Source organism: Rhea pennata, chromosome 4 (assembly GCF_028389875.1).
Source record: "Rhea pennata isolate bPtePen1 chromosome 4, bPtePen1.pri, whole genome shotgun sequence".
NCBI classification, from domain to species: Eukaryota; Metazoa; Chordata; class Aves; order Rheiformes; family Rheidae; genus Rhea; species Rhea pennata.
The window spans coordinates 8,487,596-8,514,304 of record NC_084666.1 but is presented as its reverse complement, the minus strand read 5'-3'; the positions used below and the strand labels follow the sequence as shown (position 1 = coordinate 8,514,304).

Here is a 26,709-nt window from a genome sequence, read left to right as displayed (position 1 = left end):
ATCCCATTCACTCAGTGGGGGAACTGCCAGAAATCTCTTACCTAAGAAGCTCTTAGATACTGTGGCGATAACCCCTCATAGACACAAACATCCAAAATTTATATTCCGGCATTGCTTAGAGCTGTCACGGGCAACAGCTGGGCGGAGCGCACTCCCGCGGAGCGCCTGTCGCCGTGCCCGCCACCCGCGCTGCTGAGCTGCCCGCAGACCGCGTCCACCGTCACCTCCCGCTCGCCTCAGCGCCCCGGGCTGCTGCGCGCTTCCTTTCCCGCGCCGCTCCGCAAGCCGCTCTGCGCATGCGCGCATCCCCGGCGCCTGCGCACACTCCCGCCGGCCGGAATCCCGCGCCTGCGCTCTGCCCTCGCGGCCGGCGGGGCGCAGCCATGTTCGGCGGGCGGGGCCGCCCGCTGCGGCCATGTTGCGCGGGCCGCGCAGGTGGGAGCTGCGGCGGCGGCGGCGGGAGGGAGGGGAGCGGCGCGGCGCAGCGCAGCGCAGCGCAGCGCAGCGCAGCGCAGCGCGCAGGGTCCCCGTTGCTCCCTCCGGACGGGCGGCGGCAGCCTCGCTGCTCCCGGGACGCGTGGGCCCCCAGCCGTGAGGGAGGGGCCGGTACCCCGCGGGCGGCTCCCGGGGAGAAATGCGGCAGCAGATGCCTAGCTCGGCTGCGAGGCGGAGTTTTGGGCCGGTGTTTCCCTCCTGGCTTCTCCGATGGGGCTGTAGGTGAGGCCCGGCTGGCGCCGCGCTGTCCTTTGCTGTCGCCAGCAGTGACCGTTGGCGCGGGACAGACCGAGGTTTTGACAGCGCAGCGCTTCCGCCGGGAGCGACCGTGTTAGAAGCGCCGTTTTGTTCAGACGCCGCTTAGGTTCGCGGCTGGGGTTAAATTATCCGCGTTGCGCAGCAGTCGCTGCCGGGGCCCTGCGGACAGGAAGCTGCCGGAGGGCCGCGGGTGCAGAGCTCTGGGGAGGAGGCGAGGGAAGAAAACAGGAGCTGTTAGTCCAGCGTTAAAGCGACGAAAGCCTGCCTTTCCTCCCGCGCACCTCGAAAAAGCAGAGGGCTTGCAGCGGCAGGGTCTGTCCTTCGCGCAGAAGCGTGTTTATTGTGTGGAGGTTTCGTCCCCTCCCGGGGGCGGAGGCCGAGGCCGGCCTGCAGGTGCGTCTTTACCCTAGAAGCCAGGTCTTGTGTTCACTGAAAGCTGAAGGTGTTTTGCTTAGTAACCTAACATGTAAGAGAAATTCAGAAATCAAAGGCCCACAACAGGAGAGGAAGCCAGGGAAAATGTAGGTAACTCTTGATTCTTAAGTAATCCTTGACCGACCTTGTGTTTGCAAGTGCCGCACTCTCATTCCTTCTCCTATAATTGTAAAGACTACACAGCAGTCTCTGGTAAGGAATTTGCAGTCTGAAAGTGTTTCTAAGTGAACATTTGACCTACTTCTCTCTTACTAGGTGGCCTGTTTCCTGTGTTGAAGTAATTTTTCTGTATGTTGTTTTCTGTATGTTGGCCTCTTTCTCAAAGATTAGTGCTGAATGGGATGGTGTATATATATGTAAACTAATGCACTGCTACTACAGGACAGTCTGTGGATGTTGCGTATGTCAGCAGTTCCATAAACACTGCTGAAGGTCTTCTGATGTTTTCCCCCCCCCCCTTTTTGATTGAGGAAGGATTTTTTTTTTTTTTTTTGGTTACCCAAACTTTAATCTGTTAATTTTTAGTTATCTTAATTGCAGTAGTCAAACACTGATGCAAATCATATGTATCTGTAAGCCAAACTAATCAGTGATTTGCAATGACAAGTGATCATAGATAGATTGTCATATTTATTTTGAGAAGGTGATGTTCAGTGCCTACCAGTGACTAGGTTACAATGAAAATTATTGTTTTCTAGTTCTGTACAACCACCACACTGCTGCTTTTTAGAGCAGAAATGCAGAAACTGGAATGGTTCAGATTCTTTGGTATGTGATGAGTATCTGTCTAAACATTTAGATCGCTCAGTGGAGTGGTAAGGAATAAATATGGAATTTGCTTAAATTTTCATTTTACTGTGAAATAACTTCTTTCTTTAGAAATCCAGCAAAACTTGAGAAGTTTTGAACAGTTTTGTAATAATATGGAGCATAGAGTTAGCAAATGATAGCCTTGTTATGTAAGAGTAGACCATACAGTTTGGCTATTCAGAATTCATATCATAAAATTTTCAATTACTCTCTATGAAAGGGAGTAATTGTATATTATATAGTGAGGCAGCAATTGGAAACCTTTTGATGGTAACATCTTCTGTATTAGTAGAAAGTGTCCCTTGAAAAATATGCTGTAACTTTTTTACTTTGCTGATGCGTATTTATCTGTGTGTGGACAAACCATAATGTTTTTGTCTTCCTCTGTCAGTGTGCTTAATCTATTCAGCTGTACCACAGTTTTTAGTAAATACCTATTTTCTTTGCAGTCCCTTACTGAGGACAACTTGAGATGAGATCAAATTTTATAGGTAGGTAGTCCTAAGAGTATTCTGCTTTTCTTTTGGATATTCTGGAGAGCAGGCTCAGGTAGAGGAAGTAGTGGAGATAGGTATATTGGTGTTTGTCAGGAAATAAAAAAAACTAATGAATGTTTAGGTATCTGCAAACAGCTGACCAGAACATAAGTTAGAGATGATGATGAGTATTTGATCAAGATATTTTACTGAGGGCACATGACTTTATGTATATACAATTTGTACATCTCTGAGTATTACATTATATGAAGGTTATAATCTCTGGTGGCCTCTGATATTGCTTCAGTTAATAACTAGATCTTTTGAAGAGGTTGAGAAAAATAATCTTGTATGCAGGAGGTGTCCCTATGTCTTTGAAGTTATAAAAAATCTTAACAATATGTTATGACAGTAAATCAAACTAGATGCACTTGGAGCTTTTTTTGGGGGGGACAGAATAGATGTGTTCCTTCTCTGTTGAGTCTTTATCTTGTGTAATATTAAGAGACATTAGCAGCATGGATGGCAATTACAGCTGTTGGTATGAAACATTTTAGGTAGAGTAACGTTTTGTAACCTAAACTAAAACTACGTCTGTATTTTATGTTAAATGTTGAGGCATTAATATCAAAGGAATGGGACTAACTTTGTGGAAGGAAGAGTTCTCAGCGCTTCAAAATACTACAGCATTATCCACTTTTCATTAGTTAATAAGGAATTGATAAATTTCTCTTTACTCAGAATATTAGTGATCCAGATGGTTATTAAAGTAGGAGCTTCCTGGCTTCATTTTTTACTTTACACGACAGTATATACATCCTTGAAATTGTATTTTGGGAAGATATGAAGTCATGCTGGTATCTGACAAAATGTTAGTTCTGCTAATATGGTAGACGCTTCTCTCTTTCTTAAGCATCTCTTCAGTCCTTTACAATGTACTCTGCTAATCACTGACGGCAGTGTTTAAACTGAATTTTGACCTCAGGTGACTTCATGTGTTGTGCTCTTTGATAGAACTGAGGTATTGGAAAAAATCCTTAGCGTAGTATGGAAAAGTATTTGGTTGACCTAGGAATGTTTTTAGAGGTTATCAGCTCTATGGTTCTGATATGAAATTCACTTCATGATCACTTTCTTTCCCTGCAAAGTAAAACTGATTGGTCTTATGTCACAGTGGAAGGTGACTTAAGCTGAGATATTTTAATCTGTTTGACTGTACAGTGAAATGGAATAGGAGCACTCCCATGGCCAGTTGGTGTTACAGTTGTGGAGGGTGGTAACTTGCTAGACTATGCTATCTTGATTTGCAAAGCTGCATTTGCCACTTGATTTTTTTTTTGTCAGTTAAATAACTTATGAGCAACAAATGTTCACATAGAGATCTAATTATTTTCCAGTTCTACAATATCAGAATGTTCTAAGCCTCTTTCAAGCTGCTCAGACTGGGGAACTAGAATTGAAGAAGGCAGAGCAATGAGGACATCAAATAAAAAAATGACAAAGTGAGTATTACATAATCATTAAATAGGTGCTTTGATTTTTAGCAACAGCCATCTGATGACTTCCAACCACTTTACATGCGTTAATGAAGATTTGAAACACATCGCATAAGAGGGAGGTGATGGTATCCTATATCTTGGCCTCTCTCTCCGTCACACTCTGGATTTCTCACCGTTAAGTTGGCCAAACTGATTCATTTCAAGCCTGAAGGAAACTTGAAGGAGAGAATAGCACAGAGAAGATCTTGTCTTAAAAGCTGTTAGTGAGATCATATCAGAATCTCTTTCTTTTCAGATTAAATTGCGTATTTATTACAACTTTACATAAGCAGTATTCTAGTGTTAGAGAAATGGCTATAAGATCATTCAAGCTAGTCTCCTTTATATTATCTGTCTCTGTTGTATTAAAGGGGTTTTTTGATTTTTTTTTTGTTTTTTTTTAAATAATAGAAGGTTGTTACATGTATGCAAGAATCATCTATCATTTTGTTTCCTTGTTACAGAACTAGTCATAAACTTTTAGTAAGGTAGTTGTACGGTTGGTACCCTCAGATACGTGTTAACTTAGTACAAATCTGAGCAATTACATAAACTTGAAAAGGCTGATCTGTTCTGGTGGTTCATTTGGTTACATTACCATCACCTCTGTGAATGAGTCACTGCCATCTATCAGAGTATATTCTAGTGGTTCTAGAGTATATGTGTGTATAACTTATTGTGAAGCTACTAACTTGATTCTAACTTTTATTTTTAAGTTCCGTTTCAAATGATTCCCCTAATCCAGTGGAAAGGGAAACCGATGAGGTGGTTCTAAGGAGAAGGCAAAAACAGATCAATTTTGGAAAGAACACCCTCGCGTATGACAGATATATTAAAGAAGTGCCAAAGTAAGTTGTACTGTGCATTGCAAATTTCCAAGTAAATAGTTACTTGTTGCAGACGTGTAGTTCGGAGTATGGCTTTAGTTCTCTTAAAATAGGAATGACAAAAAATGAATAAAACCTGTGAATTATAATCCTTTTTGTCAAAAGGAAGCTAAGAATTTTCTGCACTGAAGCTAGCTTAAAGCTAAACATGACCCTTGAGTACTCTTGTTGTCAGTAGCAAGCTTTAAATAAATTCTTTGTTGGTCAGCTCCCTGTGAAGCTTCTGGTGACTGTTGCTAGATCAACATGAAGTTAATTTGTGTTGGAAAGTGACACTTTGGAATGAGGATTGAATAAAACTTTTCATTTAAGTATGGGTAAGGGCAACTAGTCTTCAGTGATTATTCGGTTGCTAACTGAAATCAAGCCCTGGATTTCTTCCATTCTCTGACATGACACTTTGGGCCTCACAAAGTCTGTGAGTTGTAGTACTTAAGTTACATTTAGATTTTCAGTCAGCTCTCTCTACTTGCTTCAGAACTATAAGAATTCAGAAACTACTCTGTGGGAACATATGGATGTGCATCTGTTTCTTAGTTTTGGTTTTGAGGTTTTTTTTTAAATTACTTGTTATTTATGGTTGCCCTACTTTTTCTGGATTCTACACTTAAGAGTCTGTTGTGAAAATTGTCAGCCAAGCACAGTAGACACTGCAAGCTTGCTGTTAAGCAAAATTTAAAAGTAGCCTAGATGACTGAAAATCTACAACAGATAGCAATTACAGATACGCTGCAGTATCATAATCATATCTTCAATAACTCTTTCTCCTCCTCCCTCCCCTGCCCCAAAGAATCTCAGTGTGACTTGTGAACTGTATTTTTTCTTGTCGCTTCATCATCAGTGTGGTAGGACTGTAGCTGGTCTTATGGTTATGCCTGGCATGCACATAGCTTGGCTGTGATCATCTAAATTGTAGGTGGAAAACAAGTGAGAATGATATTCCAGAAAAAGCATGGGATAAACTAGTTAAAAATAATAATAATAAAAAAAAAGTTACCGGATGGCATTTTAACAGGGTAGTTAATAACACAATTTCTTAACAGGGGTCTGCTTCTGTTACAGAAGAGATAGTCAAACTCTTATGGCTTTGTGTATTTGTCTGTGAAGCTGGTGGGAAAAACACTTTAAAGAAAGATACTTTGTATGAGTTAAAGCATGATTATAATATTCCCTTTTTTCCCAGGCATAAAAGCCTACTCCAGTATGACACAGTATAACCACAGGATTATTTTGTACTGGAGATATGGTTTAGGGAGGTCTTCAATAGTCTTTAGTTGGGCAAGATCTGGGTTTGAGATACCATCTGAGAAATGCCACTTCCAGCCATTTGGTGATCTCGAACAGTGTTGTTATAGCATTTGCCTGTTGCAGATCTAGTGAAAAGGCATAGCATTTACTCACTTGTTTGCATATTGCCCACAGGATGTGGGTATTTTGTTTTTTAAATCTTTACTCTCAAAGGGCAAGCGCTATTTAGAAGTGTACAGTCTCTATTGTAATAATTCATGAACAATTGTGGAAGAAAAATTCACTGAGGATATTAAATATGAAGAAACTACATCTGACTCAGGAAATCTGAGATAGAAATAGTTGGAGGCAGGGAGAGTATTGAAGGAGTATCTCCTGTTTCATATTTGTCCTTAGGCAGTAGGCATCTGCTTTTGGCAACTGTCAGGCTGCTGGACTGGAAAGACTTCTGGTCTGACTCAGTATGTTATTGTTAGTTGTTGCTCATGTGGTTTGTTTCTGACAGTGTTTTAGAATATAGCTGTTTCAGTTAAGCTATTAACGTGGGAGTATTTTATTTAATAGTCCATTGATGCTTGCTTAATCTGATAGACTAAGGATTTTTTGGAAGAAAGAAAATCATGTCCTGAAGTATAAATATTACTGTGTTTTTACAGGAATCAACGAATACCAGGAGTTCATCCGAGAACTCCCAACAAATTTAAGAAGTACAGCCGCAGATCCTGGGACCAGCAGATCCGGCTGTGGAAGATAGCACTGCATGCCTGGGATCCTCCTGAAGAAGAAACCTGGGATCTGCAGCCAGTGTGTGTATGGGTGAATTAATCAGCACTCATCTGTTGTTTCACAGCAGTTTCTACTTTCTCTGGAGCATTTCTTACTGGGAGCAAGAAAGAGAATTGATCTCAGGCTCAGAAACAGGAGTCCCATTCAGGCTCCTCTAGTACCTTGTTTTTCCCCTGTCAAATTCTGTTAGTCTTCAAAATTTTTCTAATGTTTAGACTAAATTCACTTCCAGTAAGGCACTTTGTGGGGGAAAGCATGTGGTCTGTTTGCGGTAGTACATTCCATTCCCTGCGTGTTTGCACTGGTCAACACAAGATAAAACTATTTTTTCTAGGAAGGGATAGTAATAAGTGGAAACTTGTTGATTCCTTGGTCTTCATAATATTTTCATCTATGGTTAGACTATGGTGGGTACTTCTTTCTGATGGCAGTAGAACTGCCCTACTCCTGTAATAATGATCTGTTGAGAATCCGAAGCTAAAGATTGGAGAGATTTTAAATCTTCTGCAGAAGATGGTGGCAACTGTATTCAAATTTGAAAGACTATTTTAATCTTTTAAGAACTTGGTGTTTCTGTAACAGGGCTAGCTTCAGTAACTAATACCTAGTATTTGTTGGGAAGTAAACTGGGAGAAGAGTGAATGGAATTCTCTTAGCACTTTAACTATTGTGTTAATAACTTCAGTTGTGCTATCCTCCGTGATGGAGGTTGCAAATGTTTGCACCATCTGGGTATTGTGTGAATGAACTATCAACTACTGCAACTGAACTGTCTTCTGCTGGGAGTGATAAGCTAGATGGATAATTTTTTAAATCTCGATTTTTCTCATTTTAGTAGTACAGAACCTTCAAGTAGTTCCCAAGAATGGGTCTATAAAGATCAGGAGGACTCTGGCTGCCCAGGATTTGATGAAAAGCAGAAGAGAAATGAATGTGAAAATCAGTGCAAACAGACAGACTATGCATCAGAAAGGTATGAAATCAAGTTTTGTGATGAATTAATTGAGAAAATGCAATGCATATTGCTAGTATCACTTTTTTGGTGGGAAGTATTTAATGAGGGAGCAGTTACTTCTCTGTCTCTCCATTTGGTAGTTACACTGTTGAATCTGGTACAAGGTATTGAGTGTGGAAAAAGTACCAGCATTGCAGATCGCATGATTAACAGTAGAAAAAGGAAATATTCTTTCTGCTTGTCTGCTCATACAGTGGAGTACTGAGGTGTCTTTAACCAAAATTGGCAAGTGCTGAAAATAGACTTTCTTCTTCAGAAGCAAGACTTATGAGCCTAAACTAAGTGTTCTCTTTGTGTGCAGACAGCGTGGAGAGTGACAGTGAAGCATCTCATGCAATTCTGTCTACTGAGATGTCTTGATCTGGGCTATGCATGTGGGGCTGGAAATGCTTCTTCTTCCAAGCTCAGTGGAGTTTCACTGGCAATTACAACTTGGTTCAGTTTTCAGAATACAGTCAAGTGGTTACAAAATTTGAACCATTTTCTTAGGTGTTCCTTTTGCTGTAACTTGTGTGTCTTGTTTTAAGGAGAAAACTCTTCTTGTGTGGTATGTTTTTTATTTTGCATAACTGTGATACAAACTTAAACATAGATGATGGAAGAATGCTTTTTATGTAAAATCTGTGTCTCGTTTTTGCAGTCCCTGTTCTCTCGATTCTTCTCCAGTATGGAAACGCAGAAAACGAAATAGTACTGACTCCTCTACAGGCTCAAAGGGCAAAAACCATTACGTGCATCTGTATCACGCACTGGAAGGGTATGAAAGGATTCTCTGTACGGAGATCTGTTCGCATTATGGCTGGCTTTTTGAATATGACTGAAATTTATCCCCTCTTTCCCCTATTTGCTAATAGCTTTAATCTAAACGTATTTGCATTCTAATGAGGAAAGGAAATCATGCCAGAATAACCTTGGTGACAAGTGTTTGCGAAGGTGAAGAAAATACAGTGTCAAAATACACAGCACAGGTTATTTTAGGGCAGATTATTTTATGTGTAGAATTAAGCAATGGTAATGTCTTGTCCTTGATTTCCAGTGGAATGTGGTTTCTCCTTCAAAGTTTATAAATATGAAATTTTTGGGACTCTGACATACTTATTTCACATAAGATTTTTAAGGTACTTGTAACACTGAAACATCTTTTACAGGCACTGTATTCTGCCTTTTGGCATACAGAGTATGTACAAGTAGATGAATGTCATGACAAAGGAATAGAGACTCATGAAAAAGCCTGTGCACTCCTCAGTGTCAGCGCATGTTGAAACTTACTGCCTGTTTAACTATTACATGTTATATTTACTACAGATGTTTATGGAAAAATGTGTATTCATTAAGGATGTTAAAGGGGAAGTTTTGTGTCTTTTCAGCTATGCTTTTCCCTGCCTTATGAAAGGTGGCATGGGAAAAAAGGCTTGTTGAAACAACAAAAAATAGGTCAGCCATCTGGGAGTGGGGCAAAGTGAGATTAACGATTAAAAAATGAGAAGCAGAAGCATTTTGAAATGTCTGAATATTTCAGAGTTTTTCAGGCTAGCACTGCTTTATTCAAAGTTGTTTAGGAATTAAACTACTCTTCCACTAATTGTTTTTAATCATATTTCCTTATTTTTTTTCCTTGCTGCTACATAAAATATCGTCTTGTAAATGGGAAATGGTAGGCTGTCTATGTAGAAGAGAGGCACAGTTTATACATACTGTTGTCAAAACCACAAAGAAAACTGGAACAATGGTTTTAGGTTTTAGGGGATTGGTAGCCTTTTGTTAAGAACCTTAGTACAGGTGTGGATTTTTCTTCTTCTTACTTAGCTCCAATATCCTTAGAAGCATTCAGAGGAACAAAAAGCTCCGTAGTTTTAGACGTTTTTGCTTGCTTTCTAGTCTTACTGAATCGGGACATCAGGAGGTTTTTTCACGGTGTTCAGAGTGGGGAACCTCAGGTGAAAATGATGAAATAATGACAATACAACATGGTACAGAAGTAACAAGGTAAATACCATAATATCAAATACCAGAATGCTTGTGCTGTGAAGCTGCCCTTGGCTTTTTTTAACTTCCTTTTCCTTCACTGTTTTCTTTAGCCCTGCTTTAGTCTTTCCTCCTTTCCCCCCGCCCCATACTTCCCGCAGCATATGGTTTGTTTGGTTATTTTTGTTCCTTGACTTGGCTAACCTCAGTCTGGCTTCCTTCTGCTCCTTTCTGCTTCCTCTGCTATTAGCTAATCGTACAAGATGCTGAGCTGCTTTCCCTTTTTTGTCTTAGGGAAAGCTGTTGTTCCCAATAACTGTTAGTTCCCTCTTGCTTGCGAAGCCTAGCACTTGAAAACTTCTTGTCTTGTTTTCTTGAGATGAAGCTGTTTTGTAGCTGACTACAGAGGTGGTTGTTTGTTTTTATGCAGTGACCAGGTTCCAGACAGTTGTTCTTCAGGATGGAATGATCAGAAACAGAAAAAATCCAACCTTCTACAGGACAACAAAACATGCAGAGACTCAGACTGCAGGCTTGAGAGGTATAAAAAACCTGTGTATCAGGGACTTTATTTATTTCATATTAGAAGTGTGTTGTCTTACTTCTGTATTTTAAACTAAGGTTTTATTAAGAATATGCATCTCTAATGCTCTTTTTAGGGATATTTTGGCCAGTATTTGTTGTGTGGTAAAACTTCGTTCTTAATGTTTTCTCATTGCAAACCATAGGCATCATTATAGGACAGTCTGTATTAAAAAGCAGCTTGTAACTGTATTTTGTATTAAAAGGTACCATAATAAAGTCAACCGCTTAGTCGTTTTGAATGGAAATAGAGATACAGAATGGAATTGTTTTTTATTTGTAGGCTTAAACTTTGCAGCAGTTTATTGGAAGAACATCAGTCAGAATACCCTGAGAGGGATGGGGAAGTGCAAGTGTTGAAATAATAAGGAGAAAAAATCTAAGTTGAAAGGTTAGTTCATGATGTGTACTTAATTTACGTATTCTGTTTCAGTACCTCATATGCAATCCAGTTCGACAGCATCCAACTGTTTAGTTCAAGAAGATCAGTTTCTCTTTTTACTCCTTTATTTTATGATCGGTATTTCTTCCCATCTTCTTGTCTTTAAAGTAGTGCCTAATTAAAAGATGTAATAGTTTTGACTTAAGAAATATTATGCTTTCTAGCTGAACAGATAAACATTTCAATTTACTATCACTCAATTAAGTGGTGCTTCTTTTTAATTTCAGGAGCAGCTTTTCTGTCTCTTAACTAATGTTAACAGTCATCTCAGAATATTCTTCATAATAAAGCCAATTAAGAATTTGGCACAGAAGTAGTATTATACTAGATAAGTTTTTTGTTGAATTCTACTGAGAATAAAAGGAAAAAGCATTTAAGACTTTAGTGGAAATATGTATAAATAGCAGTTTTTCTGTTGACTTCATTGATCTGATTTTAAACTAAATTCTTTATTACTATGAATAAGACTATGGTTTATCATTTTTTTTAAAGTGCTAATTCAGTGTTTGAAAATGTCTAGTCTTTCTTTGTATGTAGAAATATCAAAGAAGAAAGACTTTCTCCTGTGACACAACGATTTGAAGGATAGGAATATATTCTGGGATCAGCTGATCAAGCCTTGGAAGACTGGTGCAGTCTCATAACTTCTGCCCTGAAAGAGGAAGAGATTTGCAGTCAGCATATGTGTAATCAACGTAAGGTGAAATGTGCAGGTAAAAGAAGCATGTCTCTACGTCACAGTTTGGAGAGGCTTTCTAGTCTTTTGGGCAGTGAGTTGATACCTATCTGCTTTGCAGTCAGCTTTGTTCTACGTAAGGTTCTAATAAGGTGTGTATATACTCAGTGGGTGCAATCACTTATTCTAATTGGAAGGCTATCTTTGTAGCAAGTTGAATGTAGAGTGGATTTAATAGCTTCTCTGTGGAGCAAAAGTATATATTTCCTGTGATGCGGAGATCAATATACAGAGAGAGGCAATTCCTGTGACCTTTGTTTTCAGATTTGACAACTCTCAAATGGCAGGACCTTTTTGACTTATCTGAGGAAACAGAATGTTGCTTGAAAACTGATTTATGGATTACATGATGGAAAAGCCCCTGCCTGTTTGCTAGAAAGAAAATTTTTAATGAGATTCTTAGTCTTAGACAGGAAAAAGAAATGTGGCTGTTACACTCAAAACGATGAGACATTTATCTGGTTGCTCTTTTAAATGAGGAAAAACTGATGAGTAGAATGCTTGTGATATGACAGGAATTTGTTAACTGCAATTGAGAGAAAATGTAATTTGTGCATTGGTAACGGTACATAGGCAAAGATGATGTGAGAAGTTGGGAGAGGCTCAAGTACTTCATTTTTTTCTTTGACACATACTTTACCAGCATCAGTTATTTAATGCTCTCGTTATTTTTGCAGTCATTTACATTCTCTAAATGTTTCTAACATCCATAACACTTCCTGAAGTATGGACAATATAGCTTTGTCTTTTATACTGTGCTTTAAGTTCAACTACGTGCAGTGCTCTCTTCCATTTACTACTACTGAAACACTGTAATTTAAGACGGTAATGTGGTCGGGGTTTTGCTGTTAACATCTAGATGTATTTATAAAAGGCTGTTATGTCTACCTTTTTATTTAGGTTTCTCCAGAGCTTTAAGGATAGATAGGCTTCTGCAAGCTTTGCCTCGAATGTGAAACTTTGGATTTCATTAAGCCTGGGCTAAGATGATGGACGTTCCCTAAAGCTTTTGTGAGAATGTTTCTGCTTTATCCGAGTTAGCAGGTGCTATGTGCCTCATTGTAAAGGCTACTTGAGTTTTTGGATTCTGCTTTTGCCATTTGGACATCATGCTACGTACAGTGCACTAATGTTATGCTGGTGTGTTGGTCCAATATTGAGTCAGAGTGAAGAACGCCACCTCTTAAACCAAGGAGTTAAGTCCTTTTTCCTCTACTGGACCAGAATTATATATCCAACCTGAAGAACTACTTCAGAAGAAGGTAGATAATTCTACCATTTCTTCCAGTTGTTGAAGACAAACTATTAGTAGGTTTTAGATGGGGTGTTCATCCCTTTTTTTTTTTTTTTTTTTTTCCATTCTCAGATCATGTATATGAAGCTAGCAGATCATGTATATGAGTCTGCTTAATCCTGGTGAGACAGGAGAAAAGAAAAGGTTTATCAAAATCAGCCCCCTCTCTTTGAGGGGATGAGTGACTTAACTACAACACAGCTTGAATACCTCTTGAATACCTGGATTTTACTTTTATACCTGTTACTGCCTCACCCAGAGAGCCAAGCTGCTGTCAGTAGAGGAGGATGAATTCAGTGGCTGCTGTTGCTACAGAAATAGAGGAAAACAGCGCTATTTGCAGACTCGGAGCAGGTGGCTGCTCTTGGATGAGGGGTGTCCTTGCTGAGGGCTACTGTGTTCACCTTTGTTCTATCTGTCTAGCATTGTACTTAGATGCTCAATGTGAGTGTGCTGGCTACAGCGGAGTTTAGACCAGATTCATGTGTTAGAAGAAACTTTTACAATCCTTATCGTCTTTTTTTTTTTTTTTTTTTTAATGTAAAATGTAGTAAAACACAAATGTCTCTTAGCACTGGGCATTCTCACTGCAGTAGTTTAGCTTTGCCATTGTTGCACTTTGTCTTCTTGCAAGGCCACTGCAGAAACTGTGTCAGTGCCAGTGATCATATGCAGCAGCCTTGCTGCGGAATGAGCTGTGTACATAAGGGCCGAAGACTGTTACGCTGTTGAAGTTGAAGCAAATTGCTTCCCGAGAGACTATTCCCAGTATCTCCCAAAACATAACTTCTACTTGTGTTACTCAGACCTTTCTCAAGTGAGCTTTGAGAACTGCTGTGCTGCTCTGGGTTTCCAGGTATGTTGCAAGTCGTCTTACACATGAACAACACTGTATAAAATACACTTGCAGGAGCAGTAGCTTGCCTTCATCAAGGACTGCCGTATGTGCAGAAATTCATGACTGCAGTTAACTACCACAAATTTGACAGTTCCCAGGGAAGATCAACATTTCAGAGTATGTAGGAGGGGAATTTGTGCTACCGCTTTTAACGGAAAAAAAAACAGAAAAAAGGTAGCCCTAGTTACAGCTACCACTCAATAGTAAGAATGTCCTTTTTGCTGTGTGTGCTCTGCTTACACAAACCCAGGAGGAGGGCAAGGCCTCTAACTGAAAGTCAAGTCAGTTAAGGCATTGTGAGGGTGAGGAGAACTGCCTGCAGGTTGTGACTCCTCTCCTAGACTTTTCCTGCCGCTCTCGGCACTTGTCCAACTCTGCCTAGGCATGGTGTTCAGCAGTACCCTAGCGCAGTGGTGGCTCGCTTGTGTGTCGCAGACTTCAGAGCATGGAATGTGTTTATACAAGAAACAGATCTGTACAGCACCTTTTTAAAAAGTAATATGTAGAGCCTTGTTGTTCCAGTGTGCATGTGTATATGATGTTTGTAAATAAATATTTTAAATCTTTGGCATATTGTGTTTATGCAAAAGAACTAGTTTTTAAAACTAACTTTCTATTTAGAATGTACTAGGATACTAATGTTTTAACTCCTGTTAGTACTGTTTGGCTGTTGTCAGCGTTTAATTATAAACGGAATGTGTTGGTTCAGTAGTTGTTCGTTTGCCCTTGTTCTGGGAGGAGGGAGGACTCTTCAGAGATCAAACCAAACTCTTGAAGGGAGTTTGCAGTGCAACTTGGCTTGTGTCCAAGCCTCAGTTTGAATTCATGATGATATGTTAAAATACATGTTCAGTGCATTGTAACCTAGTGAAATGGAGCAGCTGAGGCCCTAGCACCCATTCTGCTGTAAGAATAGTGTCCTGTAGGAGATGATGAACCTGCCAGTTAGGAGTAATAGACTACCAAGAAAATATTTATCTAACCTCAGCTGTCAGAGCTCATAGGCTTTTACCTATGATGGATGGGGCATACAGTGGAGTTACAGACATAAATCCACAGGATTTATAGTTCAGCAGTCTATTTATCTTCAGCCAAGAAATTCTTTTTGTTTGTTTGTTTTAAATAGAGAATAGAAATAGAATAACTGCTATGCCTGTAGCAGTTAAATTTTGGACAAATTCAGCCCCTAATGGACGTTCCATACAATTGGATGAGCTTTACTAGTGTGATGAAAGTGATACTGAACAGATAAGGTGAGTGCTGCTGAAGTCATTGTGTTCAGTGCTGCCATTGAATGTAGAACCACCATCTTTTAATTAGCAACATTAACCTCATCAGTCTAAGTAGAGCAGTTATGCAAATGGATGGACTACATTCAGTTTTTGTTTCTGTAGCCAAGACTATTTAATGTAGAGTTTATAACAGAGATAAGCAAAGCTGAAATCTGGCACTCCGCTCCCAGTTTATACTGAAGAGCTTTCCATTAATTTTACCTGTTTTAATTAAACATGCTTTTCATAAATCTGTGCTTAGTAGCTCTTAGCTATGCCAAAATAAATTTTATGCTTTGACCAGTCAGGCTTAAATCTCTTCCAAGAAGTGATGCATGTCTTCTATTGGCATGCTTCCACTGGCAGAGGCTCCTTATAGACAATCAGTTATCTGTGTTTACACAAACAATCCTTCACTAGTAGTCCTGAAATGTCATTGGTTATTTGTACTATATTTTGTTTTTAAAACTGCTCCTTGGAGGTCATGGTGACGGGATCTCTCCTCTTTCCCTTAAAATTCCTACTGAGATGAGAATGTTCTTTTCTGAAAGATTTTATCTTTGCTGAGTGGACAGGAAGTGCAAGGCAGCTGTAATCCCAAAGCTGTCTTGCAGCAGATAGTTCTGCTGAGAAGCTGAATTTATTTAACTTGTGTATAGTGCTATGCTAACTGTGCTATGGGGCTTCCAGATTCACTCTCTCCTCTATCTTGTCATCTTGGATGAATTCAGATAAACATGCTATTAAATCCCTTCAGCCTTGCTCTGGATTAAGGTGAATGGGGTTTGTATATGTAGGTGTGCTGAACTTTAAGCAGGTCCTTGCTTCAGGAACAATCCTGTTTTCCCTAACAGTTTATGGGAAAGGAATAGTGCTAGAGTAGCAAAAACATTCCTGCAGGAGCACAAGTATTTGTGTTGTTGCTGTGCAGGAGATGCATAAATGGGTACAATTACAGCAAGGCCCAAGGCCAGGCAAAGGAGAAGAAACTTTATGATAAGTACAGCTTTTACGTTGTCTGCTTTCATATGTCAGTGTTTTATTGAGAGCAGAGCCAGCCCTACTATTATCACCCAAAGACAGGCATCTTGGACAACTTAAAACAGATCTCTCACAGAGGAGAAAAGCACAGGACCTGTATACAACCTGTGAGAGGAAAAAAAAAAAACATTAGTGGATAGGAAGTGGACTCAGACCTCTCTCACCTCTTCTCAAAATACTGCTGACTTTAGTCAGGAGCAATAGGTAAGTAGGTGCTCCACCCAAAAAGCATTAAAGAGCTGGAAATCATTTCCAAATATATGCTTAGCAGAAAACTTCCAGGTATATATATTTAATGAGAATACAGATGCATTTTGTAAAATTGAAATAATTTAAATATAATTCACCATTCACAAATGAAGAACATTGAAACCATAGAACATGCACTGCATTGCTTTTGAAGAGTCAAGCAAAATAAAGCAAAAAATCCAAAAAGAATCAAGCCAGCCAGCTGCTGAGATGTCAAACTATTTAAAAACCTTTGCAGATTATTGGCTGAAGACTCCTAGTCTGGCTTAGAGCAGCTCCCAGGGCAGGCTGGCAAAGAGCAGTCTTTTCTGCATTTCTGAAGCTGTTAGTTCTCCATTGTATGAATGTCTATGTATGCTGAAGAAAGGCCGAAAGACTGAGACAACATAGAGCAGGTGCTGCTCCTCAGACAACTGTCTTCATCACCTTAAATAATACGGATCCAAAACAATATATTTGTTTCCGCTGCAATCACGCTGCTTGCACAATTCATTCTTCTAGGGCGTTAAGATGTGTACTGCCACCTACTGCGCCTTGTGACTGCTCCGCTCCCGGGCAACAGCATCGCTACTTCTGCACAGACCTGCAATAGGAATAGCCAGCATCTTTCATTTCTGTGTATGCTTGCTGTTAGATGAGAAAGTTTTAGTTTGTGAAACCCCACTTCATTTTTACAGTAGCTGTACGTTTTCTTCTTCTCAACATGTGCTTTATCCAAACCCCATTCATTAGACACATCTTGTTGGTGATCTTGCAAATGTTATTCAGATACAACTAGTCATAGTAGTGAATATTAGGCTCCCTTAAGACACAGGTTCACTGTTGATGTTCTCTTTAATCTTTCAAATACATATTTCGGGGACATTTAGCACCGGCTTAGCTTACAGCAAAATTTTCCCTAACTGCTGTTTAAGCGCTTGGTTTTAGTCTGAATAAGCCAGCGAATTTTAAGAACTGCAGTTGTTACTACAACCTTAATAAACAAATAAACATTTCTGACTTGCATATAGCTTTGCAAAATGTCTTATGTCACTAAATATCAGCATTAAAAATATTTTTGGACTGAAGCTACGTTTTCACTAGAAAGCTTTAGCAGTGAAATTTCTGCTACGTCACTGGATTTGTGTGGCAGATTGCTTTGCTGTTTCAGTGTACCCTCACATTGCTGTACTACCAGATGTATTGGCATGAGAGCTGAACATCCCTGTCTCCTCAGCATCACTTCGGTTTTGGGCAAGTATCTCTAAGTAACTGTGGGATGTCAGTGCTCTTCTCAGGAACATGGCAACCTTGTTTTCACAGTTACATCTGTTTCTTTCCACGATAAACTCTTTCTTTGCCAGAGCTTTGAACTCTCTGTAACACTGTTACCAGAACTGCAGCTGTGGAACAGAATTTTTGTATTTGTTTCAGAGGTCAGTATTTACTTATTCTGACTCCATCCAATTATCTACCATGATCTATAAAAAGTATGAACGTATAACTGCGTTTCTGTCAAGTAACCAGTGTATGTAATACGGAGTGTTTGCCGTAGTCTATTTGTTAAGAAAAAATGATCTTGACTGAGTAAAAATGCAGGCTGACATGCAAGCCATACACCATCCAGAAAAGAGCTTGCTAGAAGACATTTTTGGAGTAAACTTGAATGACCAAGTTACATTTATAATACAAACTATGCTCTGCATTTTTGGACTAACATTTCTCACCCAGTTTAGGAGTGCTTAAAAGTTCATTTTTGGTATCCTGAAACCATGATTTAGTTCTGCTGCATTTTTTGAAATCCTGTTATTTCAACTGCTGCACAGAGGGGGAAAAAAGAAGATGCTGTCACAGAACAGAAACAGGTACTTACTATTTTTAAGGTTTCAGCTGAGGTGTCATGACAGAGATTTTTTTTATAATTTCCTGCCACCAAAAACAGAATTCCAATATTGCTATGTCCTTTAAAGCTGAAAAAGAATATGCAAAGGCTGCACCTGTACAAGCAAAAACACAACTAACCACATGCAGGGGTAAATGCATACCTTAAAAACAGAATCAGAAAGGCCATTGTTTTCTTCAGAAACAGTGTTATTTTTTGTGCCTTGTATCTGACTCGCTAGTGTCAGTTTAATAATAAAAACATTACATCACTGATAGCTGTAACCTTCATCTGACCGCAGCTGAGACGTCTACTGGTCTGAGAAACAAGCAGCTGAAAAATGCCTCTTGTAAAGCCTCCTCTGGCTCCACAGTGAAAACACCCATATTACTTTTTAATATAAGATTTCTGTAGTTTTGGTATTCAAAGTCCAAACCTGTACTCTAATGCTTTTTTTAAAAAAAGGCAAGAAAATGTTGTCTTCAGTGTCAGAATAAAACCTCTTTGCCTTGAGGCCTTTACCACGGCTATTGTGATAGTTACGTGCAGTGTCCAACAAGCAAAACACAGTGGCAAGGCTGAGGCAGAAAACACTGTGCAGTCTGTGTGCGCCTTCCCGGGACGTGTCCTCCAGCCCGCTGGCAATGAGGCCGAGGAAAGTTGCTTCTTTAAAAAAATCTGCTTGAGTTCTGCTGCTTGTTTCTGAATTACTAAGAAATTTCGGTAGGTTCCAGATCTCACAAGTTCAAAGAAAATACTTAAGAGAGCTCCCCGCGTTAGCGTGGAAGCACGGGAGCGGCAGGGCGCGATCCAGCCCTGTTTCGCGTGGGCAGGAAACACGGTTTAGCGCCAAGTCCCTTTACGCCTTTCGGGTTGGCCGGGCCGGGGCGCGCCAAAACCGCGCCGCCTTCTCCCGCCAACACGCCCCGGGGGCGGGGCCTCGCGGGGCGGGGCCTCGCGGGGCGGCGGGTGGGAGCGGGCTAAACCATGAGAACGAGGGGGGGTGTTGCTCTAGGGCGTCCCGTTCACCGCGCCCTCCCCGCGAGGCGCTGCGGGGAGTGAGGGCAGGAGAAGAGGGAATTTTCTTCGTCCTAGTGCGGGCGCGGCGGGAAGAGGCGGGAGAGGCCTCGCGCTGCGGCGGCGCTGGCGCTTGTCCCCCCCCCCCCCCGAGCACCTGCTCGCAGTGGTCGGGCCCGCGCAGGCGCCCCAAGGCGCGGCGGGGGCGGAGCCAGCGGCGGCGGGAGATGCGAACGGGTTGAGGCGCGCAGCGGGTCGCCGCCGTCGTGTCCCCGCTCCGGTCCCCGCTCCCGCTCCGCCGGCGCCGCGCGAGGGCCCCGCGCCATGTCCTTCCGCCAGAGGAGCCCGCACGGCGGCGGCACCGCCGGCAGGTAAAGCCGCCCTCCCACCCCGAAGCGTGGGGTGGCGGCGGCTGGGGCTCTGCGGCTCTGCGGCCCTTTCCTCGCTCCGTCCCGGCGGCGGAGGGGGCAGAGAGGCGGCGAGGGGTGGCGGGGAGCGGGGGCGGCCCGGCCCGGCCCGGCCGCCAGCGGGCGTGGCGCGCGGCGCGGCCGTTAACGGCCCCCGCGCGCTGTTGCGCGGCCGCCATGTTCGGCGCTGCCGGCGGGGCCTGGCGGGCGCAGAGCTGGACCGGGCCGGGCCCCCGGGGGAAGCGGGGCCGAAGCCCCCGGGGCGGGGAGGGCGAAAGGCCGCAGGTCGCCGTTCCTCGCTTCGGCTGCCGGGCAGAGGCTGAGGGTTCTGGGGGGGCGTTTACGGTTCCCCCTCTGCAGAGCCCTAGGGCCAGAAGCTGCCCTGGCACCACAGGGCTCCGTTTGTTGGAGTGAAGCTGATGAATAAACTACCACATCTGCATGTGGCAGTGTTTCAAAGATCAAAAAGGACTTATTACTTCACGTTGGTTTTACTTGCCTGTTGCCAGCCCACAGCCTCCACCTCGGTGGTCTCAAGGAAGGAAACGTGGAGCAGATGGAAAACGGAGAAAGAATGAACCAGATTCATCTGTTTTTGGTGAAAATGAGCATAGGCCTTCTGACAGCAGGCTGGACAGGTAGGTGACACTTGTGTGGCACGAAAGCACCAGGAGCAAGTCTCTGCTCCGTCACGCATCAGGAGGTGTCAGGTTGGTTATTGAACTTAGTTTTTCAAGTCCTATGCATTCAGATATTGCTTGTGTTAAATAGCTTTAAGGAAGGAAAAAAATCTGGCCTAGTGTTTGTATCTGGAGCCACTTCTTAAAAAATATTTTTCATTCGTATGTCTAGCATTACAGTCTTCATCATTTTCTATCCTGTTCTATGCTTATTTACTGCCATTTATTGTGAGCCAGCATCATAGTGGCTGGGTCATACATCAAAAAGTCAATCTGTGGGATTGAAGCCTTTCTTTCCTGCTCTGGCAGAGTTTTAAGCGCTATTTGCAATCTTAGCCCAGACCCAGAGTTCCTACTCAAGTGTGAACTGATGCGTGGGGATGAGGGTCTAGTGAGTTGAGTAGGGGTGGTATCAAGATTGTTACAGAGTGAAATAATCAAGAGAAACATGTAGATCCTCTCATATTTCCCTTATTTCCTATATACGTAGAACTGGTACAGAAACAAATATGTGCAAAAGGGTGTGACAGAATGTTAAGGAAAAAGCTGACGTGGTGGGACTAACCAGGTACTTATGGGATGCTCCTGCCAATAATGCACATTTTTCTACCATGGGAGAACAGTTGATAGTCTGCATTCTCAGCACAATTAGGGGTCACTGTGAGCAAATGTTAGAAGTAGCAAGTGTTTGTAGTTTGAACAGGTATTTGCAAAAGGACCTCTGCTCTTTGGTGTGTGTGTGTGTGTTGGGGAGGTTTCTTTATGTAAAGAGGACTTCTAATTTGAATTTAACAAAAAAGCTGAAGTAGTAGTGCAAGCCTGTTTCTGATCTGGGAGCAGAGAGGGAGTTGGAACAGGTTTTAGTTCAGATATGATCTAACTCCCTGACTTCAGAGGACTCTTCTGAGCAGAATCTTAACTCTCCAGAATATTGTCAAATTTACTGAAAAAGCTCTGGACTGTAGGTTACAGTTTTGAGTTTGTACTTTGAAGAAATTCAGTCATCAGGAGGACAGAGAGCTAAGTTGGAAAACATATTTAAGAATCTGAAATTAGCTGTTAGCTCCCCCTGCCCTGCAGCAGTCTCGATCTGTTCATGACATTAATGGGCTACAATACAGACAGTTGTTAAGTTATCAGTTTGCAAGGTCAGAACAAATCTCAGTTTATGAGCTAAAAATTGAACTTTTTTTTGTGTTTGCCTGTTCTTCCCCTCATGAAAACATAATTTGAAGGTCTTGGTGCCATCACATAGTTTTATTTCAGTAGTTGTACAACTTAATTCTGTGCTCTAATTTTTGCCACTTCTCTGCTGGGTCTGCGATCATGAAAGGGTAAATATTTAACTACTTTAGTGGACTGGAAATACATAAGGGAGTAAATGAGTTATAATGGTATTTAACATAAGTTTTCTGAAGGAAAGCAGCTATAATATGAAAAATATTGTAGACTGGGTTGCTTGCAACATTGGCACCTTTCTACACATGTATGTAAAGTTAAAAAAAAAAAAAAAAAAAAAAACTCACCCCCTCCAAACCCGAAGTGAGACCCTACAATGAGGTTTAAAATGGTTACATTTTAATAGAACTATAGGGAAAGTTCTCACAATATTCTCACAAATAATAAGTAGTACTATAAATAATACATGAAATACCTAGTAAGCTAAAAATGGGGGGAATATGGGGAAATATTCTAAAATAAAATTTTAATGTAGAGGTGCTCTTCTCAGTTTTACAACACCAGAAGGCCCTGGACCCCTTTCACGGTGTTCAGACTGGGGAACTGCAGTGGAAGAAGATGAAATGAGGACCAGCGTTAACAAAGAAATTGCAAGGTACCATGAGTGTGTAGGATGAAATGGGAAAAGGAGGGGAAATGGTACTTGTCTTGCGGAATATGTACTGAGTTGGATTTTACATCACAATTATAGTAAAGTCAGACTAATGTATGCAGATAGTAAATTCTGCTTTTAGGTCAGCTTTTGCTGGCCCAGTAGGGGTCTTATAGGAGTGACACAGCATACTCTTTGGAAAGGTAATGTCTATTGCTGAATGTCACCCTTTTGGAAGAATCCTGTCCTAGATCTCTGAATTTGAATGTCAGTGCACTGATTGCTGTTTTTGTATGTAGTTACTATAACAAGAATTTTAGGGAGACAACTTGTGAAAAGTAAGTTTGGGGGTCTATGGAACAGATCTTTCCATTTTTCCCTAAATGGGAAGATATTTATAGTCTATGGGTTAACTTCAAGATTGTTACTTATTTAATTGAGGAGGAAAATCAGCTATGAGCTCTGTGTATGGGGAAATCTTATATTTTCTCTTTGTGTATATTCTTAAGAATATTGATTTGAACTCTTACAGATATAGAAGAAAACTCCTAATAAATGAATTTTCAAGAGAAAGGAAGTCCTCCTCTGGAAGGTAAGATAAAAATTTTTTAGCTTAGTTGAGGGAAATCCTGACAATGGGTCTCAATTTCACGTGTCATGTTGCTTCTGAAAATCCTCAACTTGAAATAGTTCATTATAAGTCTGTTCTAACATCTTAATTCAATAAGAACCCTATCAACTGCTTTTAACAAATGACAGTGAAAGAAATACATGTAGAAGTTGAAAAGTTCACCTATTTCTTTTCTAATACTCCCAATTTTTTTTCTCTAGTTCTGATTCGAAGGAGTCCACTGTCTCAGTAGAACTTGAGACGGATGAAGTAGTTTTGATGAGAAGACAAAAACAGATAAACTATGGAAAAAACACAATTGCATATGATAGATACATTAAAGAAGTTCCTAGGTAAGGTGTTTGAATTTCTGGAAAACTGTAAATGTGCAGTTATGCCATACCTGTTCATTATAAGTATATTAATAGGGTAAGCTTGGTACCTGAGGCATATTAAGATGAAGGCATCTGCAAATGTGATTTTCTAAGACTTTTATCCCCTCCAAGATGACTGAAACTAACGATTATATGTAACTTGACTTGGATTATTTCCCCCAACTACTTTGCATGAGGAATATCACTTAGGACTTTCTCATGTTGCGAAAATGAAAGTGAAGCTGTTCTTTATTCTAGTTGTAATAATCAATTAGAAGAAATGATTTTTTTTTTCCAGGCAGCTTTTTCCCTTACTAAACTAAAAGGTAAAACAGAGCCTAGTTGCTCTTAACTTTAAAAGACGTTATATGCAGAAGCTGCATGCTGAAATTTTCAGACTTAAGATTGATTAATCTATATTTAAACTACCCAAAGATGGAAAATCCAAAAGTGCAAATATGGAGATAACCTCTCACTTAAGGGCTAGAGTTGTGCCGATTGTGGAGTGTTTTGTCCAAGTGATTGTTACTTATTTCAGAATGTGCTTGGGCTGCAATCAGCCTGTTTAGCAGGCAACCAGTCTTAGAATTTAAAGCTATTTGATATGTCTGTGTGAAAAGCAAAAGCATGAATTTTTTTTGTCTCGTATCTGAATAGATGCCATCGTATACCAGGAATTCATCCCAGAACTCCAAATAAATTTAAGAAGTACAGCCGTAGGTCATGGGACCAGCAAATTAAGTTATGGAAAGTTGCATTGCATTCCTGGGATCCCCCTACTGAAGAAGGATGTGATCTGCAAGAAATGTATGTATTGAGTATTCAGGATATCTTTAAAGAAACTTAATATATACGATCTTATGCTCAGAGAAAACAACATAGCCCTTTTTGAGGCCCATCAGTGATCACTGAATGTTTTCACTAGCTGCTTGTCTATATCTAGTGCCATCTAGGGGTATTCTGTTTTTTTGCAAACAAATGTGTTAGCTAACTTTTGAGGGTTTTGGGACTTAGTTGGTGAGACTAGATTAAGCCAATGTCCTTGCAAAGAAAAGCCTCATTTCTTTAGTGAATTTCCCCAGGGTGAAATCCTGGGTCCTACTGCAGTGCTCTATAAAAAGATGTACCACACCAGCGAGGCAAGCTAGTCCTTTCAGAATAGTCTGTAGGCTAATTCTCAGAGGACAAAAGTGACTTGTGGTGAAAGCAGTGCTGGAAAGTTTGACTAACTTACTTGCAGATGACTCAGGAATATTGAGCTTAGAACAATACAATGTACAAAACATGCCTTATACTCTTTTAATTTGTTATTTCAAGAGCAGTGGTATAAATTCTTGTTTTTGGAGCAGAGGGGTGGATGTTTTGACTGTTAGTTAACTTATTTTTCTGTTTGGTCTTAACAACTTGTCAACTTTGTCCCTATAATCTCCATAGGTCTCTTTGTTCTTGTTCTGGCACCACTTCTAGAACCACACTCACAAAGTGCAATAAACTTAGAACAAACCTAGTTTTCTCATACTAAGCTGTATGCTTTTGAATTATTTTACAGTAGTCCTGTTGATCTTGGCGAGATGGAGACAGAATCCATAGGAAGCAATTCTACTGAATCTCAAACAAGTTCTCAAGATAATGATGTAAGAATATCTGTCACTTGCATAAATGTTTTTAATAATTAATCCATTAATTATAATTATATCCAGGGTAGCTTGAATACATCGGACTCTGTAAGGTGCCAGGTGTAGACAGACTATTTTATGTCACTTGTGACCTGCAGTGTACATAGGAAAACACTTGTTAAGACTGTGATACCTAATGTTTAAGCAGGACATAATTAATAAAACTGTCATGGCACACTTGCTTCTTGAAGTAGGCTATTTTTGTATGCTGGAAGCATTTTGCACAGCTGGACAGTAAACTTCCATAAAGATTTAATATGGGTTTCTTACTGTTTTTTCTCTGAATATTGAATCTGTATAATATTTCAGTGCCTGAATATTTAGATCCTTTGAACATATAATTAAAGAAATCTTAGAAAATAGTTGGATGAGCAGAGAAGCAGTCATTTAAATTCTTCAGTCTTATACTAGTCTTGTTTTTCTCTAATATTTAAAGTGCTCATAAGCATCTTATAGCATAGGCTAAATGAATTACAGAAGTGAAATGTTATTGCATAATGAAGTTGCATTTGACTACTAATTATTCATTGACTTTGTATTCTAGGACACTTATTCTGGCACTCCCACAAAAGTCAGACATGTCAACTATCAAGCAGAAGGTGAATTTGACTTAGAAGCATGTTTGAGTGAGCCACTTAAAGATTTCAACACTGTGAGTTAAATAGTCTTGGGCAAACTGTTTTAATGGAAGTTTCTTTTAAATTTGAAAGGTTAGCCTGATTAATCAACTGGGTGTTATCTACCTGTTAATAGTATGAAAACTTGAGCAAAGTTAAACTGTTCTCTAAGCTGTGGTTGGTCTATATATCCTGTGGACCAAACCTATGTAAAAATAGAATTAAGTTGTGTGACTTCTTTTTAACTTCTAATTTATGTGTATCAGATTTTTTTTATAAAACTTTTCAATACAAAAATAGCCAAAGGCAATGCTGTCCACAAGTAATTATAAATAGTTCAGTTACATCTCATTGTTTTTCCCATAGTTGAGTTTATTTCACTTGCTGCCTGCAGATCAAAAGCAAAGTAGGGAGATGTTTTTGACCATCTATGTATTACTTTGCTTTTCTGCCTGGCTCTGCTATGAAAGGTCTATCAATACGTAATGCAGGTGGCAGCTGAACCATGGTGATGATTAGTACTAGCAAACAGGGCCACTGCAGTTAAAAGCAGTAGCCTGAGAAGTCTGTAAATAGTCATGAACTCTTAAAGCATTCAAGAAAACAGTGTCTAGGCAAAATGCTCAAGTCTCTTTAATTTGCTGATTTTAAATGTAAAACTGTTGTAAATGATAACACTGTACAGTCTTTCTGCTGAAAGCAGTTAATGTTTCCATTGCTTTTTTTGTATGGGATGTTGCTGGAAAATAAATGGACGTGTGTTTATTTTATGCCTCTTAAGCTTCATTTCATATTAATTGTGTTCTGTGGATAACAAAATGCTGGTAACATGCTTTAAAATATATATCTGAGACTGGTATTAATACCTACACTTGCGTATAATGTTCTTTAACATCTTCTGACTTTCTCTAACCTACTTGCATTTATATAGGCATTGCAGTGAATTTGAGGCTTAAAGTTATTTGAGTAAGCCTGCTGACATTTTTCAGGCTCCTTAGAAATAGCTGAGACTAGTAGTTGTCCATTGGCTCGCTATCAAGCTCAGTTATCTAGAACGCTGCTAGAAGAGGTAGGTGGGAAGTTCAGTCTTGTTTATTAAACAGAATTTTTTATCGAGGAAAGTCACCTGGTTTTATCTTGGAATTTTTGAGTGTGAGTATTAAGAAATTGTCAGGTTAAAACTTCTCAACTTTCAAATGTGTATCTTAGC

At 40.3% G+C, this 26,709-nt stretch overlaps 2 protein-coding genes and 1 long non-coding RNA gene across 11 annotated transcripts; 2 read left to right on the top strand and 1 right to left on the bottom strand.

The window, feature by feature from the left end:
- The first annotated feature begins 378 nt into the window (after positions 1–378).
- LOC134140288 (uncharacterized) lies at positions 379–14,432 on the top strand. Of its 9 annotated transcripts, none has more exons than XM_062575242.1 (12): positions 420–435; positions 2,448–2,489; positions 3,872–3,976; positions 4,729–4,860; positions 6,804–6,953; positions 7,769–7,906; positions 8,589–8,705; positions 9,827–9,934; positions 10,344–10,454; positions 10,779–10,886; positions 11,458–11,650; positions 12,574–13,023. In XM_062575242.1, the coding sequence occupies exons 3-10, from the start codon at positions 3,948–3,950 to the stop codon at positions 10,858–10,860; spliced, it is 867 nt and encodes a 288-aa protein (XP_062431226.1). In that variant the 5' UTR covers positions 420–435; positions 2,448–2,489; positions 3,872–3,947; the 3' UTR covers positions 10,861–10,886; positions 11,458–11,650; positions 12,574–13,023. The 9 variants fall into 9 exon arrangements, with proteins under 9 accessions (XP_062431221.1, XP_062431226.1, XP_062431217.1 ...); XM_062575233.1 differs by lacking the exons at positions 420–435; positions 2,448–2,489 and adding exons at positions 553–717; positions 13,040–14,432 and having other exon boundaries at positions 12,574–12,935; XM_062575240.1 differs by lacking the exon at positions 420–435 and adding an exon at positions 631–1,146.
- A 1,717-nt stretch (positions 14,433–16,149) lies between these two features.
- On the bottom strand, positions 16,150–18,522 carry LOC134140289 (uncharacterized). Its single transcript, XR_009958380.1, has 3 exons — positions 18,451–18,522; positions 16,853–17,009; positions 16,150–16,282 (listed from the first exon to the last, which is right to left on the bottom strand). It is a non-coding gene; the product is annotated as an uncharacterized LOC134140289 (long non-coding RNA).
- A 1,013-nt stretch (positions 18,523–19,535) lies between these two features.
- On the top strand, positions 19,536–26,249 carry SLBP (stem-loop histone mRNA binding protein). Its single transcript, XM_062574594.1, has 8 exons — positions 19,536–19,675; positions 20,221–20,349; positions 22,121–22,225; positions 22,755–22,814; positions 23,054–23,185; positions 23,864–24,013; positions 24,756–24,840; positions 25,427–26,249. The coding sequence occupies exons 1-8, from the start codon at positions 19,629–19,631 to the stop codon at positions 25,541–25,543; spliced, it is 825 nt and encodes a 274-aa protein (XP_062430578.1). The 5' UTR covers positions 19,536–19,628; the 3' UTR covers positions 25,544–26,249.
- The last annotated feature ends 460 nt before the right edge of the window (positions 26,250–26,709 follow it).

Excerpts from the sequence above, each read along its gene's own strand:
- LOC134140288 (XM_062575233.1), top strand. The coding sequence starts at position 635 with ATGCGGCAGCAGATGCCTAGCTCGGCTGCGAGGCGGAGTTTTGGGCCG. Across the intron at positions 4,861-6,803 it reads TATATTAAAGAAGTGCCAAA|GAATCAACGAATACCAGGAG; the intron begins GTAAGTTGTACT and ends GTGTTTTTACAG. Across the intron at positions 9,935-10,343 it reads CATGGTACAGAAGTAACAAG|TGACCAGGTTCCAGACAGTT; the intron begins GTAAATACCATA and ends GTTTTTATGCAG.
- SLBP (XM_062574594.1), top strand. The coding sequence starts at position 19,629 with ATGTCCTTCCGCCAGAGGAGCCCGCACGGCGGCGGCACCGCCGGCAG. Across the intron at positions 22,815-23,053 it reads AGGAAGTCCTCCTCTGGAAG|TTCTGATTCGAAGGAGTCCA; the intron begins GTAAGATAAAAA and ends TTTTTTCTCTAG. Across the intron at positions 24,841-25,426 it reads CAAGTTCTCAAGATAATGAT|GACACTTATTCTGGCACTCC; the intron begins GTAAGAATATCT and ends TTTGTATTCTAG.